This window comes from Pimephales promelas, chromosome 9 (assembly GCF_988280905.1).
Source record: "Pimephales promelas chromosome 9, fPimPro1.hap1.1, whole genome shotgun sequence".
Taxonomy (NCBI): domain Eukaryota; kingdom Metazoa; phylum Chordata; class Actinopteri; order Cypriniformes; family Leuciscidae; genus Pimephales; species Pimephales promelas.
The window spans coordinates 1,384,969-1,403,358 of NC_142777.1; the positions used below are offsets into that span (position 1 = coordinate 1,384,969).

Genomic DNA, 18,390 nt, shown 5'->3' on the forward strand with positions numbered 1-18,390 from the left:
AAACTCTACAGTGTGATGATAATAGTGTGATTATGTTGTTAGAAAAAAACTAATTTTGGCACTTGGCTATTGCTGTATCTGTTCAAGACATGAGAGAGGTTACAATGAAATGTAGGCTACTACCATAAGTCTACTATAAGCTTATTATCAGTAAGGGAGAGCGGGGTAAGATGAGCCAATGGTTTATCTTGGGTGCACATTTATTGTCATGTGACCTTTAGGAACAACCCTTCATTTCTGCCAGACTGTGACATGGGAGTGGAACCCATTTACTTTAAAAATGTTTTTGGCAAGTCAAAAATAAATTGCTCAACAGATGCAATGGCTGTTACATAAAAGCAAATTTGTCCTGGTCTAAAAATATTTATGATCCATATTGAATGTATAAAACCATGCAAATCATTTAGCTAAATATTAACCTGAACTGGTGAGCTAATTTCGTCCAAAATGGCAAAGTGAGACAAATGCTTCGGGGTAAATCGGGCCAGCATTTTAACAAACCGCACCATAAGGCACTAGTTAAGGTAGGGTAAATCTCTGATGTATAAACTGGTATAATTTCAATTTAATATTACACAACTGGTCTAGTTATTTATTTTATTTTTATATTTTACGTTGAGTTTATTTGACAGGAACAATGTAGGTCTACAATTACACCAAATCATATTATGATTAGAATCAAAAGACACTTTTCACCAGATTTTAATCATATAACTTTCCACCTGCAGTCCCTAATGGCCTTATGCTAACATGTCTGGCATTGCAGAAAACCATGCCAATAACCTTTGACTAAATGTTTATCCCTATCCTGCATGGGTTAAATGGGCTGGGCTTTATGCCCAGCTGCACTACTTCCTGAACTTCAGCCAGCTCCTTGTTTCCTGTCTGCCATTATTGGTCAAATTGATTAATTCAGGTGTGCTTGACCTCAGTAGTCATGGCAACAATAATCAGACACACCTGAATTAATCAATTTGGCCAATAATGGCAGACAGGAAACAAGGAGCTGGCTGAAGTTCAGGAAGTAGTGCAGCTGGGCATAAAGCAATTGAGCCACAGGAACACTTTTTTATAAGAAGCCACATTTCATAGCCCTTTTGTCATAGTCTATGCATTTAAAACGATGAAACATCATGCAAATTCGTAGGCCTACTTCTGCCAAATTTTATCTTGATAAAAAAAAAAGTCTCATATACCCCACTCTGAACCATGAACTACCCTGCTGGGAAAATCCCTGCTGAACTAGGCTGTTTGGCTGGCCTTATAGAACTGGTGCAAGCTGGTCTTCCAGCATGGCCAGCCCAAGACGGTGTGCATCTAGTTTTAACTGGTCTCCCATCAAAGACCAGCCTGGTCAGCTAAAAAGTGTCCAAAACCCCTCTTAAACCAGCTAACCATGCAGCTTGCTGGTTTTATTTATCCGCCCAGCAGGGCTGTGAATAGAAAAAACTGTTTTCAAGATGTGCATGGTTTTGATTTCGTTTCCATCATCATGTGTTTGAACCATTGCTTGTCTGTCTATGGTCTGAATCATAATGAAAGTGAAGCGAAAGCACTTCACACACACAGACACATCTGATCTGATTTCCCAGTCTCTCTGCGGCTTCACGGACAACCAAACCACAGAGGGTAAGTTACTGTTTATTTATGTAACAACAACACATATTTTTCATATCTTCATCTTTATTTTCGTGTAATTGTTGTAACGTTAGTTGGGTTTAGCCATGTAGCTAACTCACAGCAGGCTAATGTTTTGTTTACATCCACACCGAGCGCGGAACAGCAGCTTTAACATCAGGACGTGTTTAATGTCTGTGCATTTTCTTTAATAAAATATACTATATCATATGGTGTAGTTAAAAAGTTTACGTTTAAAGTTTACAGCTGGTATAAGAGGCTATAATTTGCAGTTTGTCGATAAATGCATTAGTTTCGGAAGCACGAACTGTTACAGCATACAGAAATACACAATAAGTTTCTAAACTTATAGTTTCTGCCTAAATATATTTGTTACAGTAACGTTATACACGAATTAACATTAAGTATTTGCTGCGACTGTCGTCAATCATTAACCATGACATGTTTTCAGACGTGTTGTAATGCATGCTTGAGAGTAACTTAGTATATGTGATTTTTAATCTTAAATGATAAATCATCATGTTATTTTATATAGTCCTCATTATATCAGTAGTGAACTACTCGCTTGAAATCGTGATGAACAACAGTTCGCAGTTTTAGAAGTATGTTTTCTCCTGTGTTAGCGCAGGTTTATAACGTAAATGATTTACAAATCTAGTGAATGCCGCAACACTTCGCTATGGAACACAAAGTGCATCAGACTTCTATCCACATTAGGATCCCAAACAAAGATTTCACAATAGCACTGTTCTATATTATGATTTTGGTAACACTTCACAATTAGTTAACAATGCATTATCCAGCATGAACTAACAGTTATTTGTTAATCATTTGTAAATGTCAGTGAATAAAAATCCGGCTGTTCTTTGTTTATTCATGTTAGTTCACCATGCAGTAACTAATGTTAACAAGAAGTAAATTTTGAAATTAAAGTTTTTTTTATTTTTATTAAAGGAGTAGTTCACTTTAAAAAAAAACTTTTGCTGATAATTTCCTCACCCCCGTGTCATCCAAGATGTCCATGTCTTTCTTTCTTCAGTGGAAAAGAAATTAAGGTTTTTGATGAAAACATTCCAGGATTTTCTCCATATAATGGACTTCAATGGGAACCAAACGGTTCAAGGTCCAAAAGACCGTTTCAGTGCAAACTGTTCAAAGGGCTTTAAACGATTCTAGACGATGAATAAGGTTCTTATCAAGCGAAAAAAATCGCTCATTTAATTAAAAAAAAAACAAGTTTTATAAGCTGAAATGCTCGCCTTGCTCTGTTCTGTGATGCGCGTTCGTGACTCTCCTGTTCGAACTCGTTCATCAAAATCAACAAATCTTTTTTCGAGTCAATTTGTTCGTTTCGTTCGTTGCATCAACCAAATGACTCGGAAAAAGATTCGTTCTTTTTGATGAACGAGTTTGAACAAACGAGTTTTAAAACTTAAACTTTGTTATTTATTTATTAAATGAGTGATCGTTTCGCTTGATAAGACCCTTATTCATCGTCTGGAGTCGTTTAAAGCCCTTTGAACAGTTTGCACTGAAACTGTCTTTTGGACCTTAAACCGTTTGGTTCCCATTGAAGTCCATTATATGGAGAAAAATCCTGGAATGTTTTCATCAAAAACCTTCATTTCTTTTCGACTGAAGAAAGAAAGACATGGACATCTTGGATGACATGGGGGCGAGTAAATTATCAGCAAAAGTTTTTTTAAAAGTGAACTACTCCTTTAAGTATTACCATGATTTTGAAATGGTTTGACTACACCATGCAGCCGTGTGAGGTGTGCCAGAAGTGAACGTGAAGCGTCCGGCTGGAGATCTGCGTGCTCTCATGGCGTCCAGCAGGACGAGTCTGCGAGAGGACCTGACGTGTGCCATCTGCTTCGAGCTCTTCCGGGAGCCCGTGATGCTGGGCTGCATGCACCACTTCTGTAGGAGGTGCATCGTGTCGTACTGGCAGAGCCTCAGGGGGCCGGCGTCCTGCCCGCAGTGCCGGCGAGAGTTCCCCAACAGGAGCTTTCAGACCAACTACCTCGTGGCCGGCGTGGTGGAGAAGGTCAGGGCCGGCTCCACGCCTGGATCCATCAAGCATCTGGAGGTGAGTTTCGTCTCTCAGTCGACCCTCAGGGACCCACTTTCACTTTCGCTTTGTCCTAAATCAGGGCAGCATTAGGGGTGTACCGACACACTCATGACACGATTCGACACATATCAAGATACTGAACTCCATGTGATACTCCAAGACAAACGATTTACAAAAAATGCTACATTTGATATTGCAGTGTGTGTGAATGGTCTCATTAATATATAATTTATAGGGCTGGGTATTGAGACAAATTTCACAATTCGATTCAATTTCGATTCACAAGCTTGCAATTCGATTCGATTTCGATTCAATATTGATTATTTTGGAATCGGATATCAGTTACAATAAATGGCAACTTTTCTCAAGGAAATCAAATCTCTTAACTAATGCTGTAAACTATGGGAGTCTAGTTGTAGCCTATAGGCTTCATTAGCCTAATATGAAGGTAATAATGAACTGTTTTGTAGCTATACAAACACTTAAATTACACTTTTATTTAATTTTATAATAAGAAGATTATATGAAATATAAACATTTAAATCATAAAAACTTGCCAGATTTATTCAAATATGCATTAAATATTGAAGAACATTAAGATTATAATGCATATGTAATATGGTGTATATATTTTGCAAAATGCTCCTAGAGTTATTTTTTCTAGCTGACTAATGAGTTTATGTGGGTTTTCTGAGGTAAATATGACGATACATTGATTACAAGCTGTTTAACTGACGTCTTTCCACGGTTGAAACGCTGATTGAGCGAATCAATGTGACATGATCCGGATTTGGATAAGTTGTCCTCTATCTTTAACACACTTTCAGATGCTCGTTCATGTTTATTTGGCGCTGTGACTGGTATTATTAAGCCGGAAGAGAGATCAGCGCTGCTGCTTCTCCAGAGCGATCTCACGCCACAGCGACAAAACACTATTTATGTTTTTGAGTTTCTAAAGAAAATGGACGTAATTTGAAAATTGAGACTTTGTTTCATATCAATAGTAACAAAGGACAAAGATCATTGCGATTTTTTTTGGATGCGCGCAGCCGCGATACAATGATCCATTCATTCAAATGAAACAGGATGACTAATCGATTCTTGAGATTTAAGAATCGATATCGGTTCGTAAAAATGAGAATCGATTAATATTGAGAAATCGATATTTATTACCCAGAAGGAAATTCACAAAATATCCGAATGCAACATGAGTTTTACTGAATATCCTAATGATTTTTGGCATAAAAGAAAAATTGATAATTTTGACCCGTACAGCGTATAGTTGGCTATTGCCGCTGATCCACTGGGTTTATGATCCAGGGTCACATATTTATAAAAAAGAACAGTGAACATTAGTTTACAAGTGCTTTAATCAAAAGAAATGAAGAGCCAGAAAGCTGTATATTAAACTCTGGGCACATTAACACAGAACACAACTCTATATACGATGAATAAACAGGATTTTGATGTAAGATGTAAAATTGATGCTGTAAATTGAACAGGGAACGCCTTTATCAAACACGATCAGGTTATTTAATGTTTAAGATAAAACGCACACATAATCTCCCAGCATCAGCTGGAACATGTGGAGGAACACTAACACTGGGGGATAGAGACAAAAACATGGAAGAAATCAATTCTTGAATGGATTTTAAATTGACAACATTTTATAAAAAGGAATAATCGAAAAATGGTTTTGTTTGCCCAGCCCTAGTCAGGACTCGTGACCGTATTTCCTTTTACATTTCTTGAAAATGCACTTCCACAAAATGTATTCATCTTAGTTAATATTCAAATTCAACATTTATTATTATGTTATTAAAATTTGTTAAGTGTGAACTAACATGATTACACAGCTGGATTTAGATTAACTAACATTAATACAGTAACAAATGTGGTTGCACTTTATTTTAAGGTGTCATCATTATAATGTAATTACTGAGTGAAATTAATTAACATCCTGTATTTACTATAGGGTTAGGGTTGGAGTAGGGTTTGAGGGTTAGTTGCATGTAATTTACTGTTATTACTACAGTAACGTTTAGCCGAATGGGTTACACGTATGTTAAACGGGGTCAGACTTTTTTGTGTTGTTTTAAAGTCTCATGTGAACATTGTAAATACAGCAATCTTATTTAATCTTATCTCTGTTCATGTTTCGTCCTTTTAACCACTAAACCATCTGACCCCACAGACTTTTTTTGCTTACACACAAAATCTTTTCATGTCACATGATTTTTGAAACCTCTCTCTCAAAGTGCAAAACCACACACCAAATCTCCAAAACCAAAAGCTATTTCTCATCCTTTGACTTATTTCAAAACACTGCACACAATTCTCCCCCTAAAACACAAGATCTATCAGGAAGTGACTATCAGGAACACTTTTCCAATCAAAATGACTCATTCACCAGGTCACACACACCTCACATGTGCAAACACTAATGTTTATGGTTTTGTTTTATGCTAATGTATACCACCGTAATGTTTGGCCTAATAAATATGTTCTGTGTCTACATTGCATTGGTGTTTCCGGTGTACTCTTTACTTTCACTTTCACTCATCAACATTGTATTGAAATGTAGATATAAGCCTATGTAAGATTTACAACAGCAGTGTTTACATGGCATATCCAAAAGTGTATTGTTATGAAATAAGTGTGCCATTTGACGCAAATGCTTCATTCTGACATGTGTTTCTGGCATTTTGAATGCAGTGTTGCATTTTGAAGGAGATGTGAGGCATTTTGTGTGTGCATTTTCTGAGAATTTTGTGTAGAGTTTAGAAAAAAGGAGTCTTAGTTTTGAAAACGTGTGTAAGCAGTTGGTAAAAACTAACATGTGTAGTGTAACCCTATTTGTACATGTAACATAAGAAGGACACTGTAAAATAACATCGTGTACCTCAAATGTTTTGGATTAACTAATACCATTTCATAATGAAGCACAACCCTGTTAGCACACACACTGTAAAAAAATATTAATGGTTTAACTTAAAAAAGTAAGTAACCTGGTTGCCTTAAAATTTTAAGTTCATTGAACTGGAAAAAGTGAGTTAATACAATGAATGAGATTAATTTAACCATTAGAAACTCAAAATAATAAGTTATCTCAACTAAACAAATTATTATAAAGTTGATTTGACAAAAGAAAAAATGTTGTGATTACTACACTCTACAATTTTTTTGTTGGTTTAACTTAAAAAAGTAAGTAACCTGGGTTATTTTAAAATGTTAAGTTGATTGAACTGGAAAAAGTGAGTAAATACAATGAAGGAGGTTGATTTAATCATCAGAAACTCAAAATAATAAGTTATCTCAACTAAATAAATTATTATAAAGTTGATTTAATGAAAGAAAATATGTTGTGATAACAAATCTTGAAAATATTTTTTACAGTGCAATGGCAATATAATTATCATTCAGTGTTTTTATAAAAAAGACTAACAATAATACTAATACTAAGCCTGGTGTGTGTGTGTGTGTGTGTGTGAGAGAGAGAATACAATCCATTCATATCAGTGGGAATAGATATTTACTGCTGTTCAAAAGTGTGGGATTGGTAATATTTTAAAATTTTAAGTCATGCTCACCAAGACTGTGTTTATTTAATTAAAAATACAGAGAAAAACAATGAACCGTAATATTGTGGAATATTATTATATTATAAATCATCTGTTTTCTATGTGAATATACAGTAAAGTCTATTTTATTCCTGTGATCAAAGCATCATTACTGCAGTCTTCAGAGTCACATGACCCTTCAGAAATCACTCTGGTCCATCCTTTTACACACAGATGATGAACTACTGTAGGATATAATAGTAAAAGTTAAGAGTGATTTTTGGAAACATTATTAAAGAGATTATTTGATATTATTTGTAATAATATTCATACATATTAAAGTATTTTGAGAGCGGACTGGCCATCCGCAGTGCTTTGTGGGAGTGGGCGGAGCTAAAGAGTCCTTTTAACTCTCTGATTGGTGGGATGTTCTGTACAGCATCGTGGGAAATGTAGTTTTTCACCAGGAATTACTGTTAAACACAATTATTTGAAAACTAAGCTGAAGTAATGCAGGCTGACGGCTTCAACAGCAGGAAATGACCTCGTAAAGCATAAATAACGCAGTGTTCTTGTCATTTGTCAGTGAATGCTCTGTGTCAGCTGATGTTTTGATTTGCAGAAGCAGCTGAAGGAGCGTCTGGAATCGCGGTGCTCCCTGAAGGAGGCCTACGTCTCCATGATCCGCTCGGACACGGACCAGATGGAGAAGATAAGAGTGAGTCTGTCAGTATCTAGAGCGAGATCTCGACGTGACACTTCCAGGACTCACTCAACTCTCCTTTTCTTCCGTCAGAGAGCGGGAGAGGAGCTGCGGGGGCGAGTGCACAGTGACTTCCAGGCCCTACATCACTTCCTGCGGGTGGAGGAGGAGGCCATGATGGAGGAGCTCCAGCGGGACATGGAGCAGATGCTGAAGGGCCTGGAGGAGCATCTGGAGGCCCTACAGGTCAATCACGCACAATGTTGGATTGAGGACAAGAGTGAAGACTAGGGTTGGGTATCGAGAAGCGAGTATCGATTGGAATCGGGACTAACTTTTCGTTTTTCCCGGAATCGTTCAAAAGTTAAAATTTCGATTCCTAGTTTCGATATTCACAGTCCGCCGAGCGGAAGAAGAAACCGCTGAACAACACCAACGAAAAAGCGTCTACCGGAAGTGTTGGCATAACCGCGCGAGTCGAACATGAGTAGCTTACGTTGGCGGTCCAAAGTGTGGCTTCACTTTTCTAAAAATAACGAAATCTCGGCAAAATGCAAAATTTGTGACAGGATTATTTCCTTCAGAAAGGCCGTTGGTTAGCAAGGTTAGCTAAACTTTTTTGACCCTGCCTCTTAAAAGAATCGGAATCGAGAATCGTTAGGAACCGGAATCGAAACAAGGAATCGGAATCAGAATCGTTCAAATTCAAACGATACCCAACCCTAGTGAAGACACTCAATAGACATAGATAAATGGGTGTTTTTGTTTTTTTTTGTCGCCCGATAAACTTAAGGTTGAGCCCCTGTACTCACTCCGACTATTTTAACGATGTCTTTAATAACTTTTCTGGGCCGGCAAGTTTCGATCCCTGAGTGATCCAGCTCTCAGATTTAATCTTTAATATCTTACAGTAATGTGTGTTCTGAAGATGAACGAGAGTCTTACGGGGTTGAACAACATGAGGGAGAGTCATTACTGACAGAGTTTACATATTAGGGTGAACTATCCCTTTAACTTTATTGTGTTGTCCTTTGCTCCTTTAATAGTTCTTGTGTTGCTCCACATGCAGGTGTCCATCCGGGACCTGGAGCGGGACATCCACACGCTACGCCACACCGCCAGCTGCGCAGACCAATCTGTGCTCATAGAGGTGATCACACTGATCCACTCGTATCTGCGATTAATCCGATTAATTGCAGGTAAAAGGAACGTCCAATTAAGTGTATTAAAAATGCATTACATTATATTTGTATTGTACTAAAAACATATTTAAGTAGATTTTTAATACACTTAATTGTACATCTTTTTCACCTGGGTGTGATTAAATATTATAATTGTTTGACTGCAATAGTTGTAATTAAATTGTAGTTAAGCATAATTTTAAGCGTATTTAGTGTACTTCTGTGTGATAAATTGGAAGTATACTAAAAGTATATGTCTGTGTAGGGACTAATTACATGCTTGATTAGTAGTACTTTATTTGTGTTACAAGTACATTATAAATTAATTGCGAGTGTCTTTAAAACACATAAGAAATAAGTGTATTATATTTGAGTGGAAATATGCTCAGTAATAACTTTGGCTTAATCCAAACACTACACATTTTCAACAACAAATGCACATTAATAAACAAATATTACTTTTGTACAATATACTATAGTGTATTTTGAAAGTATACTTTCAATGCATTGTCACAACGATCATTTCCAGCACACATAAAATATGTTTTTAATAAAGTGTAAATAAATGCACTTTTAAAAAAGAATTTCCACAGAAAATATACGAAAATACAAATGTTTTAAAGTGTGTTAAAAGTTGTATAGTGAAATAGGCATAGTTCATGAATATATATTTAAAGATGGAAAAAAAATGGGAAAAGGGAATATATTTCAAATACAATGAAGTATACTTTTTCCACTAGGGTATCCATGTGTCAAAGAACTAATATTTGTAAGATGAATGTCATATTTCCACGAGTAGCCGCCGCAGTGCTGGCTGTCAGAGTGAGTTATCGTTGTGTTACACACACACACACACACACAGCAGAAGTGGACAGATCCATTAGGAGCATGTGCTGGTAATGATCAGACAGATGGGCGGCTTGTGCTGTGCTCTCGCTTATTCAGATAAATAACCTGTTGTTTTCTGTTTCCTTCCTCCGCAGCTTCCAGAACTGAATTCTGGGTGAGTAGCAATTAAAAACGGCTTTGTGTTTTTAACCACTGTCTATAAACCTAATCATGTTCCTTATATAATCTCTAATTCAATTTGATAATGTAAGATGTTGCTGCCAATACTAGTCAAATTTCACTGTTCTCCGTACCAGTTGTATAGGGAAAACGGTTTAAAATCCATATTAAATTAAGGGAGTTCATTGTAAATAATCAGAATAATAGTTTTTCCATTCATTTCTTTTAAAAAACGTCTTAAAGCGTTATATGCCAAACCATCCTGGTGAACCATAACATTGCAAACTTTGATTTTTGAGCAAAAAAGTATTTAAAAATCAGATAAAAATGCAAAGGCGGGGGAAAGAACTACAATCCCACGATGCATTGCGGACGGAATAATCAAATTAAAACCGACCGAGAAATATAAAACTACTCCTTTACAAATGTTGATTGATATATAAAACAATTAGGGCTGTCAAACGATTAATTGCAGCCAAAATAAAAGTTTGTGTTTTCATAATATATGTGGGTGGACTGTGTATAATTACCTTATATATATATAAATACTCTACACATACATGCTTGTATATATTTAAGAAATATTTTCATGTATATAGATTTATATTTAATTTATATTATTTATAAATAGTGTTTTTTCTTAAATATACATGCATGTGTGTGTATTTATATATATATATACAAGATAATTATACACAGTGCACCCACATATATTATGTAAACACAAACTTTTATTTTGGATGCGATTAATTGCGATTAATCGTTTGACAGCCCTAAAAACAATATATTTTAGGTTTGTTATAAAATATGCATATATAGATCATAGAGATCGATTTGATTACGTCATTCTAAGTGCCTCATGGGAGTGGGCGGAGCTTAAGAGCTCTTTTGGTGCGACTCTCATTGGTGGAATTTTCTGTACGGCATCATGGGAAATGTAGTTTTTCCACATCAAATTCTGCTGTTTTTTTTTTTTTTAATAATATGAAATAATGCAAGTTGACGACTTCAATTTCAACGACTTTGATATTCACACTCACAACACACACGTCTGTGATTGGTTTCAGCGTTTCACAAAACTGACTTCCTCCTGTGTTTTTAACTCGTCTTGTCTTCATTATGAACCCGTGCTGACCCCAGACCACCTCTGCAAGAGCTGAACGTCAGCTTGAACACCTTCAGAAGCAAACGCATCGCTCCTCTTCAATACACTATATGGAGAAAAATGTTTCATCATCTGAACCCAGGTCAGTTGTGTCTGTTATACTGTGCCACGACACATCATACATTTAATCAGCAGTGACTGCTTGTTATTTCAGAGAAGTGAAGTGGAGGAATAGCTGGAGGTAGTTATGGCCCGCTGTAACAGATGGTGTTATTGCCGTATAGTGACGGTACAGTAAATGTACGAGCGGCAGAGCATCAGCCGTCACAGCTTTTTAGTTTACATAAAAATGTAGGGTTACACCCTTATCAGGAAATGTGGAATAACTGCAGTCGTCTGACGGACTGTTCTCTGATTTCCGTGGGTTTTCCTGTCTGTCATACAGATAAGTATAAAAAAACACTTTAGTATTGTAGTTACTGTTATATTTCATATAGCGCATATCTATACACAGATTCCACTATGATTATGGGTACTTTCATGAAAGGAAATGTTGGTTTTGAGGCTTTTAGTCAATATCGGTGAGGCAAATGATATGCTAGTGTACTCTTAAAAGCTGTACACTATTTTTTTTAATCTGTAAATATTCATGGTATATCTCCATACAGTATATGACTCAAGTCTTCAATTATTCCCTTACTGGAAATATTTGGGCATGATGACTAATGTAATGTGGTTCAGTGAAGAAACCGCCAGTTCATCGAGTGTGTGTGGTTAGACCGTCTAAAAGCAACAGTAAATCTAGTACATTTTTAACATTGTTCAAAATACATACTCTTTGTCATGGAGTACACTTAGTCAATAATCGTATCCCTTAAAACTCATCTCTGATCACCAAAATTACATATTTAACCCTCAGGTGCTGTTCGTTTCGGAGTCACACTTGTTATCTTCCCTGTCAAAAGTGACCGGACACCTAAAAAAATGAAACTTTCTCCATCCCAGTAAAACCAATGCAATTTATTTTTGTTCTATAATATTTATTCTTTTTAATTTAGTATTTTGAGACAATTTAATTTAATTTATTAATATTTATGCAATATTTGCCATGGAAAATATATATATTTTTTTCTATATATATATTATTTTTTTCCAAAAAAATATTAATGCAGTATTTTAGTTTAATATAGAGTCTAGGCCTTCAGAAAAAAATATTTTTTGAAGAAAATTAGCACCATCTGGTTACAGTATAGAGAAAAAGCGTAGAATCATGGTGTAACCACTAGATGGCATGTACAGCTCTCTATGGAGAGGCGTGTGAATTCCCCAGATGTTTATGAACACATTTGTTGTTGTTATTGTTGGTGGATTTGAATATATAGTTGAAACAATCTCAAAAACTATTTCTTATAAAAAAAATTGACAAACAAAAATTCACAATTTTTTTTTTTCTTCATTTTTTTTTTTTTTACAATTTCCCATTCATTTCCTATGGGGGTCATTTTTGACCACAAGTGTCACAATTTTTTTAAGACCACTTAGCATGCTCAGATCATGACCTCAATTTTTTTGTGTGTTCCCATACATAATGCCATAAAAGTCACCAAGTTTCGTAACATTGCGATGAAGCTGTGATTTTTAAAAATTCAAAACATACTTTTTGTAATCAAAATTTATTGGTGTGTATGTGTATAAAAGTGTGTGTGTGTTGGTGGGTGTGTCTGTTTTGCACTCTAGATGTTGTAGAGTGTCACCCCTTTCCTGCGGTGTACTTTTTTTTTTTAGAATTGTGGCCGATTTGTCGATTGTACATACAAAAATTCAGATAATTTTATTTTTGGTCAATTTCCCATTCATTTCCTATGGGGGTCATTTTTGACCAAAGACCACAAGTGTGTCTATTTTTTTAAGACCACTTAGCATGCTCAGATCATGACCTCAATTTTTTTGTGTGTTCCCATACATAATGCCATAAAAGTCACCAAGTTTCGTAACATTGCGATGAAGCTGTGATTTTTAAAAATTCAAAACATACTTTTTGTAATCAAAATTTATTGGTGTGTATGTGTATAAAAGTGTGTGTGTGTTGGTGGGTGTGTCTGTTTTGCACTCTAGATGTTGTAGAGTGTCACCCCTTTCCTGCGGTGTACTTTTTTTTTTTAGAATTGTGGCCGATTTGTCGATTGTACATACAAAAATTCAGATAATTTTATTTTTGGTCAATTTCCCATTCATTTCCTATGGGTCGGTCATTTTTGACAGAAGAGCAAAAGTGTGACTCATTTTTTTACGACCACTTAAATTGCTCGAATCGTGACCTCAATTTTTTTGTGTGTTCACATACCCAATGCCATAAAAGTCACCAAGTTTCGTAATTTTCTAAAGAAGCTGTGAATTTTAACATTTCAAAACAGAAAATTTTTCGGTCAGAAATGACAGAAGAGCACCAGAGGGTTAAACGTTTTTCCTTCCTTCCTTAAAATATCTTGAATGTAACTCGACACCCTTGCCTCATTCAGTATGTGCAGTTCTATGAATATGCAAATGAGCCCCGCCCCCACTCACTCACTCAGCTCGGATTACCTGACCCACTCATCAACTGTAGTGATATGCTATGTTTGATCCAGAAACTGAGTGAATTAATGATATGCGAAAGCCTGCCCCTCTCGTGACGTGATTGGTCATGTTTGTGACTGCAGGAAACAGGGGCGTGTCTTTGGTTCACTGCAGCTTTAAGGAGAAAACACTGTCGGTTTAAGCGTATTAAAAACACCACATACACACATAAACAAGATTAAACGCTGGATTTACACCACTGGGGGAGTTCGTCATTTTCAAGATCTGAGGTAAATGATCTATTGTTGCTTTCATCGTGGCTTTTAACGTTTTATTGTCATAACCACACAAGTGCCTGAGATTATCAGAGAGCTGCTGGGACAAAAACACTGATTAACATGGAAAAGACTCCTTTTGTTTTTGTTGCGTTCAACAAGTTCACAACTCGCTGGAAACATCGTGTCATCGGTTTCTCGCACGAGCAGAAGAACGTAGCCAATCAAGAACCATTGACGGGTCTGAATGCCATCAAAATCCCTTTCATCAGACATTTCTGAATCAGAATTTGACCGGCCCTATCTGTCACGACAGAAAGTGGAGAATTGGGTGGATCCAAATGCAGCAATAGTGTAGACAGGGCAATCCAAGTCATGCAAGCATCATAATCCAAATAATCTGAATCATCGTCATCCATTCCAGTGTCAAAGTCCGAATGATAATCTTACAAAACAAGCAAGACGAGAACAGAGCAGAAACAAACCTCAGAGTTACAGCGTGACAAACAATACAATGACTCTGTGGCAAGGACAGAAACAGACAGGGCATTGTGTGAAATGATGAGTAATGAGAAAAGACAAAGGATTGTGGGAAATGCGGTTCCAGAGTGAATGGTGATAGTATGGGCGGGGAAAGACAGAGAATAGCTGTGTCTGAAATCGCTCCCTATCCACTATATAGTGCACTATATCGGGTGTCGGCCATTTTGTAGTGGTGTCCGAATTCTGAGTGAACGACATCCTTCCCTACATTCATTCACTACTTTTACCCACAATCCTCTCTGAATTCAAGTGTACATTCGATGTACACTCGCTGAAGCCCTATTTACCACAATCCAATGCGGAGAGAACTGAGCGCGAATTGGAAAATATCCGTTAATCGTCGTTTTGAATATAATAACGGTCGCCGGAGGGCGCTCGACGACACGTCATCTGTGAACGTGAGAGTTAACGTACAATTTCAGTCGATGAAACTACAAAGCTGGCACGGAGGTATAATTACAAAATAAAGTCATTGTGATTGTTATTGTTGTTAATATTATTTTATAAAGTAGGTAATGTAAGATAAAAGGAGTTTTATCAGTACGCGTGACGAAGCCTTTTCTGCGACAGCTCCAACTCTCCGACGCACAGTGTAAACGTCAGCGTCCGAATTCACTCACTTCATCTCGTTCACTCCTTGCAGATATAGTGCACTCAAATGCCATACACTATTTAGGGATTAGTGAATGAGTGAACGAGTGAGCGGTTTCAGACACAGCTAATGTCTAATTGAGGAGAATTGGCACTGGCTGGTTACTTCCGGGTTCTGGACTGGCTGCAGTAACGCGTCTCTGTCCATGCGGGGGCGCTCGCGGTCGAGTGCAGAATGAATGGGAGTCTATGGGGTTTCACCCCCAGAAATCCACTTTTCTCAGGATGTAATTTTTTGTCAAGTAATTTGAAAGTTGCATTCAAAAGCGAGGGCTAAGATAATACACTGCATTTTTAAGTTCACTTATCTGTTCCTAAAAATCCGTTCAAAAATGTGATGATGTCACACAATAGCAGAATGCTAGCGTGCTCCGGCCAACAACGGCCTAACCTGTAAGAAATCAAACGGACATAAGTACTCGTTCATTCGACTTTTGGCCTATAATCTATATTGAACTTGCAGAATCAACAATAAAATCTATGTTGATTTAACGACAAGCAGGTGAAAGAGACACTTTTAGCCGTTTAGCCCCATAGACTCCCATTCATTCTGCTCTCGCCCGCGATCACCCCCAGTGGAATTCTAATGGAACTGCAACCAAGATGATCCACAACGGGGCTAATAGGAAGTGCCAAGGCTCTCCGTTAGACGACCTCTGGGAAGGAGACCTCTAGTGGACACTCAGGGAAACACAAACCAGACATTGCGACACTATCACACACGTGGCGCAAGAAGCGCCTGTGTTTTGCTAGTTTCAGCCCGACACAGTTTTCATTTTCACGTCCTGTGCCACGTTGTTTAAATAGAGTGCCGAAGTTACGACGTCACTCTGTAGGCCGAAACGCGGAAGTGAGTTAGCATTTTAGCACTACGGTTCCCTCGCTCTAAAGTCTGGGATTTTTGAATGGGTTTTTGCTAAATCTCCTGAAATAAGGTCTGTGGTGAACAAAGCCTCTAAATATTTTCCCGTTTTGATCTATGACATAAAACACACAGTTATAACCTGCTTATGGTTTTTTAAACTTTATTGTGTCTGATTGTGTTTTTTAAAATCTTTATATAGCAGTGTTGTAGTACTCGAGACTCGGACTCGTCTCGGACTCGGTCTCGAGACCATATTTTAATGGTCTTGGTCTTGTCATGGACTCGTGTCCATTTGGACTCGTACTCGAACATTTTTTTTTTAGGACTCGGACTTATTCCCGAGTCCACTCGAGTTCAATTAAAAATATTTTTCATGATTATTAATGTATGTTAATAAAATATTTCTTTAAATTGATTGACACGCCCAGTGATTGGTGATTTTCTAGTGCGCAACTGCGCATGACAAATTGTAATAAAATTACTTTTAACACCACCTACTATGTGGCCTTTTTACCCTAAACTGATCATATTTTTTTTTAAGTAAATTCAGTAAAAAAAAAAAAAAAGGATTTCTCTAAGTAAATAAAAGTAAATTAGGTAATCAACCCTCACTGGTCTCGGTCTCGACCGTCTCTGGTCTCGGACTCGACTCTCTCTGGTCTCGGTGTCGACTCGGACTCGAGTGAGGTGGTCTCGACTACAACACTGTTATATAGGCTTCAAAATGTATAAATTTCGGATTAACTTGCAAAGTTACGACAAAATGTGTAAGGCTCACAACCCTTTGTTAAACACAGATCTTATTTTTCGCGATTTTCCAAAAGTCGACGGGGAAAATGCATCGCTTTTCGACCGAGGGAACCCATGCGCCGCTAGCTTCCGAGTTGTCCTACAAAATGACGTCATCACTTCGGCACTCTATAGCAAATGCATCTGTGCGTCTGCTGGTTTGAGAACGAGTATATATTTAGTTATTTAAAGGTGGTGTATGGATTTTTAGCGGCCTCTAGTGGTGATGTTTCAGAATGCAACAAGAGTGCTCGTGTGTGTGCTCGATCTCAAGATCTTCAGACCATGCGCTTGGATCGTTGAAACAGGCCCTCTATGTTTCAAAATCATGCCGGTGTGTGTTTCCTTCCCAGGCCCAGCACCACTGATATTCGATGAGGACACGGCTCATCCCAGTCTACAGCTGTCCCGAAACAAAACCCAAGTGATCGAGAGCGACACGATGGTCAGTTACAGGTGTGACGCCAAGCGCTTCCTCCAGTGCGTCAACATCCTGGCCACCGAGGGCTTCCAGTCGGGCAGCCATTACTGGGAGGTGGACGTGAGCAACAGTCCCAAATGGGACCTGGGAGTGTGCCTGGAGTCGGTGAACCGCCGGGCCCGGGTCAGGCTGTGTCCTGAGAGCGGCTACTGGACCCTGCGCTTGCGGAGCGGCACCCAGTTCTCGGCCGGCACGCAGCCCTGGACCCCGCTCGCCGTCGCCACGCGTCCCAGCAGGATCGGGGTGTTCCTGGACTGTGAGGAGAGGGTGGTGTCGTTTTACGCCGCGGAGAGCATGGCGCTGCTGTACTGCTTCTCCAGCGGGCCCCGAGGGAGGGCCTTCCCCTTCTTCAGCACGTGCCTCAGTGAACGCGGACACAAAGCCCAGGCCATGCGCATCCTGCACTACCCTTTCCAGCGGGAGATGGAGTGAGCCACTGGTTTATACTGGTTTTCCATATTTTCACGCTAATCAATCATTACGAGGGGAGTTTATTTTATGCTCGACACGAGAGACCACAGACAATTCGGAATCGTGTTTGTGTGTAAGATATTGATTCCAGAGATCTGATTTTACATGACTTTACATGTTTATTAATAAAAGAAACGTCATCTGAACTTTTTTCAGCTTTTTATTTTTATTTACTGTTTTAGAATTTAATTTTTATAGAATCTTTATTTTTTGTTTATAGAATCAAATGAGGCTAACGTCTCACAAATGCAGATGAAATTCTTTTGCCTGTCTGGTAAGAAAGTGCTTTATTATTTTATTTTATTTTATTTTTTATTTTATTTTGAAGACAAAATTCTTTTGCCTGTCTGGTAAGAGATTGCTTTATTTAATCTTATTTAATTTTTATTTAATTTTACTTTATTTTGAAGAGAAAATTCTTTAGCCTGTCTGTTAAGAAAGTGCTTTATTTTACTTTATTTAATTTTGAAGACAAAATTCCTAACCC

The 18,390-nt window shown here is 37.7% G+C and overlaps 1 protein-coding gene across 2 annotated transcripts; it reads left to right on the plus strand.

Annotated features, from left to right (window-relative positions):
- Positions 1-1,095: 1,095 nt before the first annotated feature.
- Positions 1,096-18,049, plus strand: trim105 (tripartite motif containing 105). Of its 2 annotated transcripts, XM_039653773.2 has the most exons (9): positions 1,307-1,629; positions 1,745-1,810; positions 3,405-3,730; positions 7,898-7,993; positions 8,072-8,224; positions 9,048-9,128; positions 10,143-10,162; positions 11,308-11,414; positions 17,305-18,049. In XM_039653773.2, exons 3-9 carry the CDS (start codon positions 3,464-3,466, stop codon positions 17,862-17,864), a joined length of 1,284 nt encoding a protein of 427 aa, XP_039509707.2. In that variant the 5' UTR covers positions 1,307-1,629; positions 1,745-1,810; positions 3,405-3,463; the 3' UTR covers positions 17,865-18,049. The 2 variants fall into 2 exon arrangements, with proteins under 2 accessions (XP_039509706.2, XP_039509707.2); XM_039653772.2 differs by lacking the exon at positions 1,745-1,810 and having other exon boundaries at positions 1,096-1,629.
- The last annotated feature ends 341 nt before the right edge of the window (positions 18,050-18,390 follow it).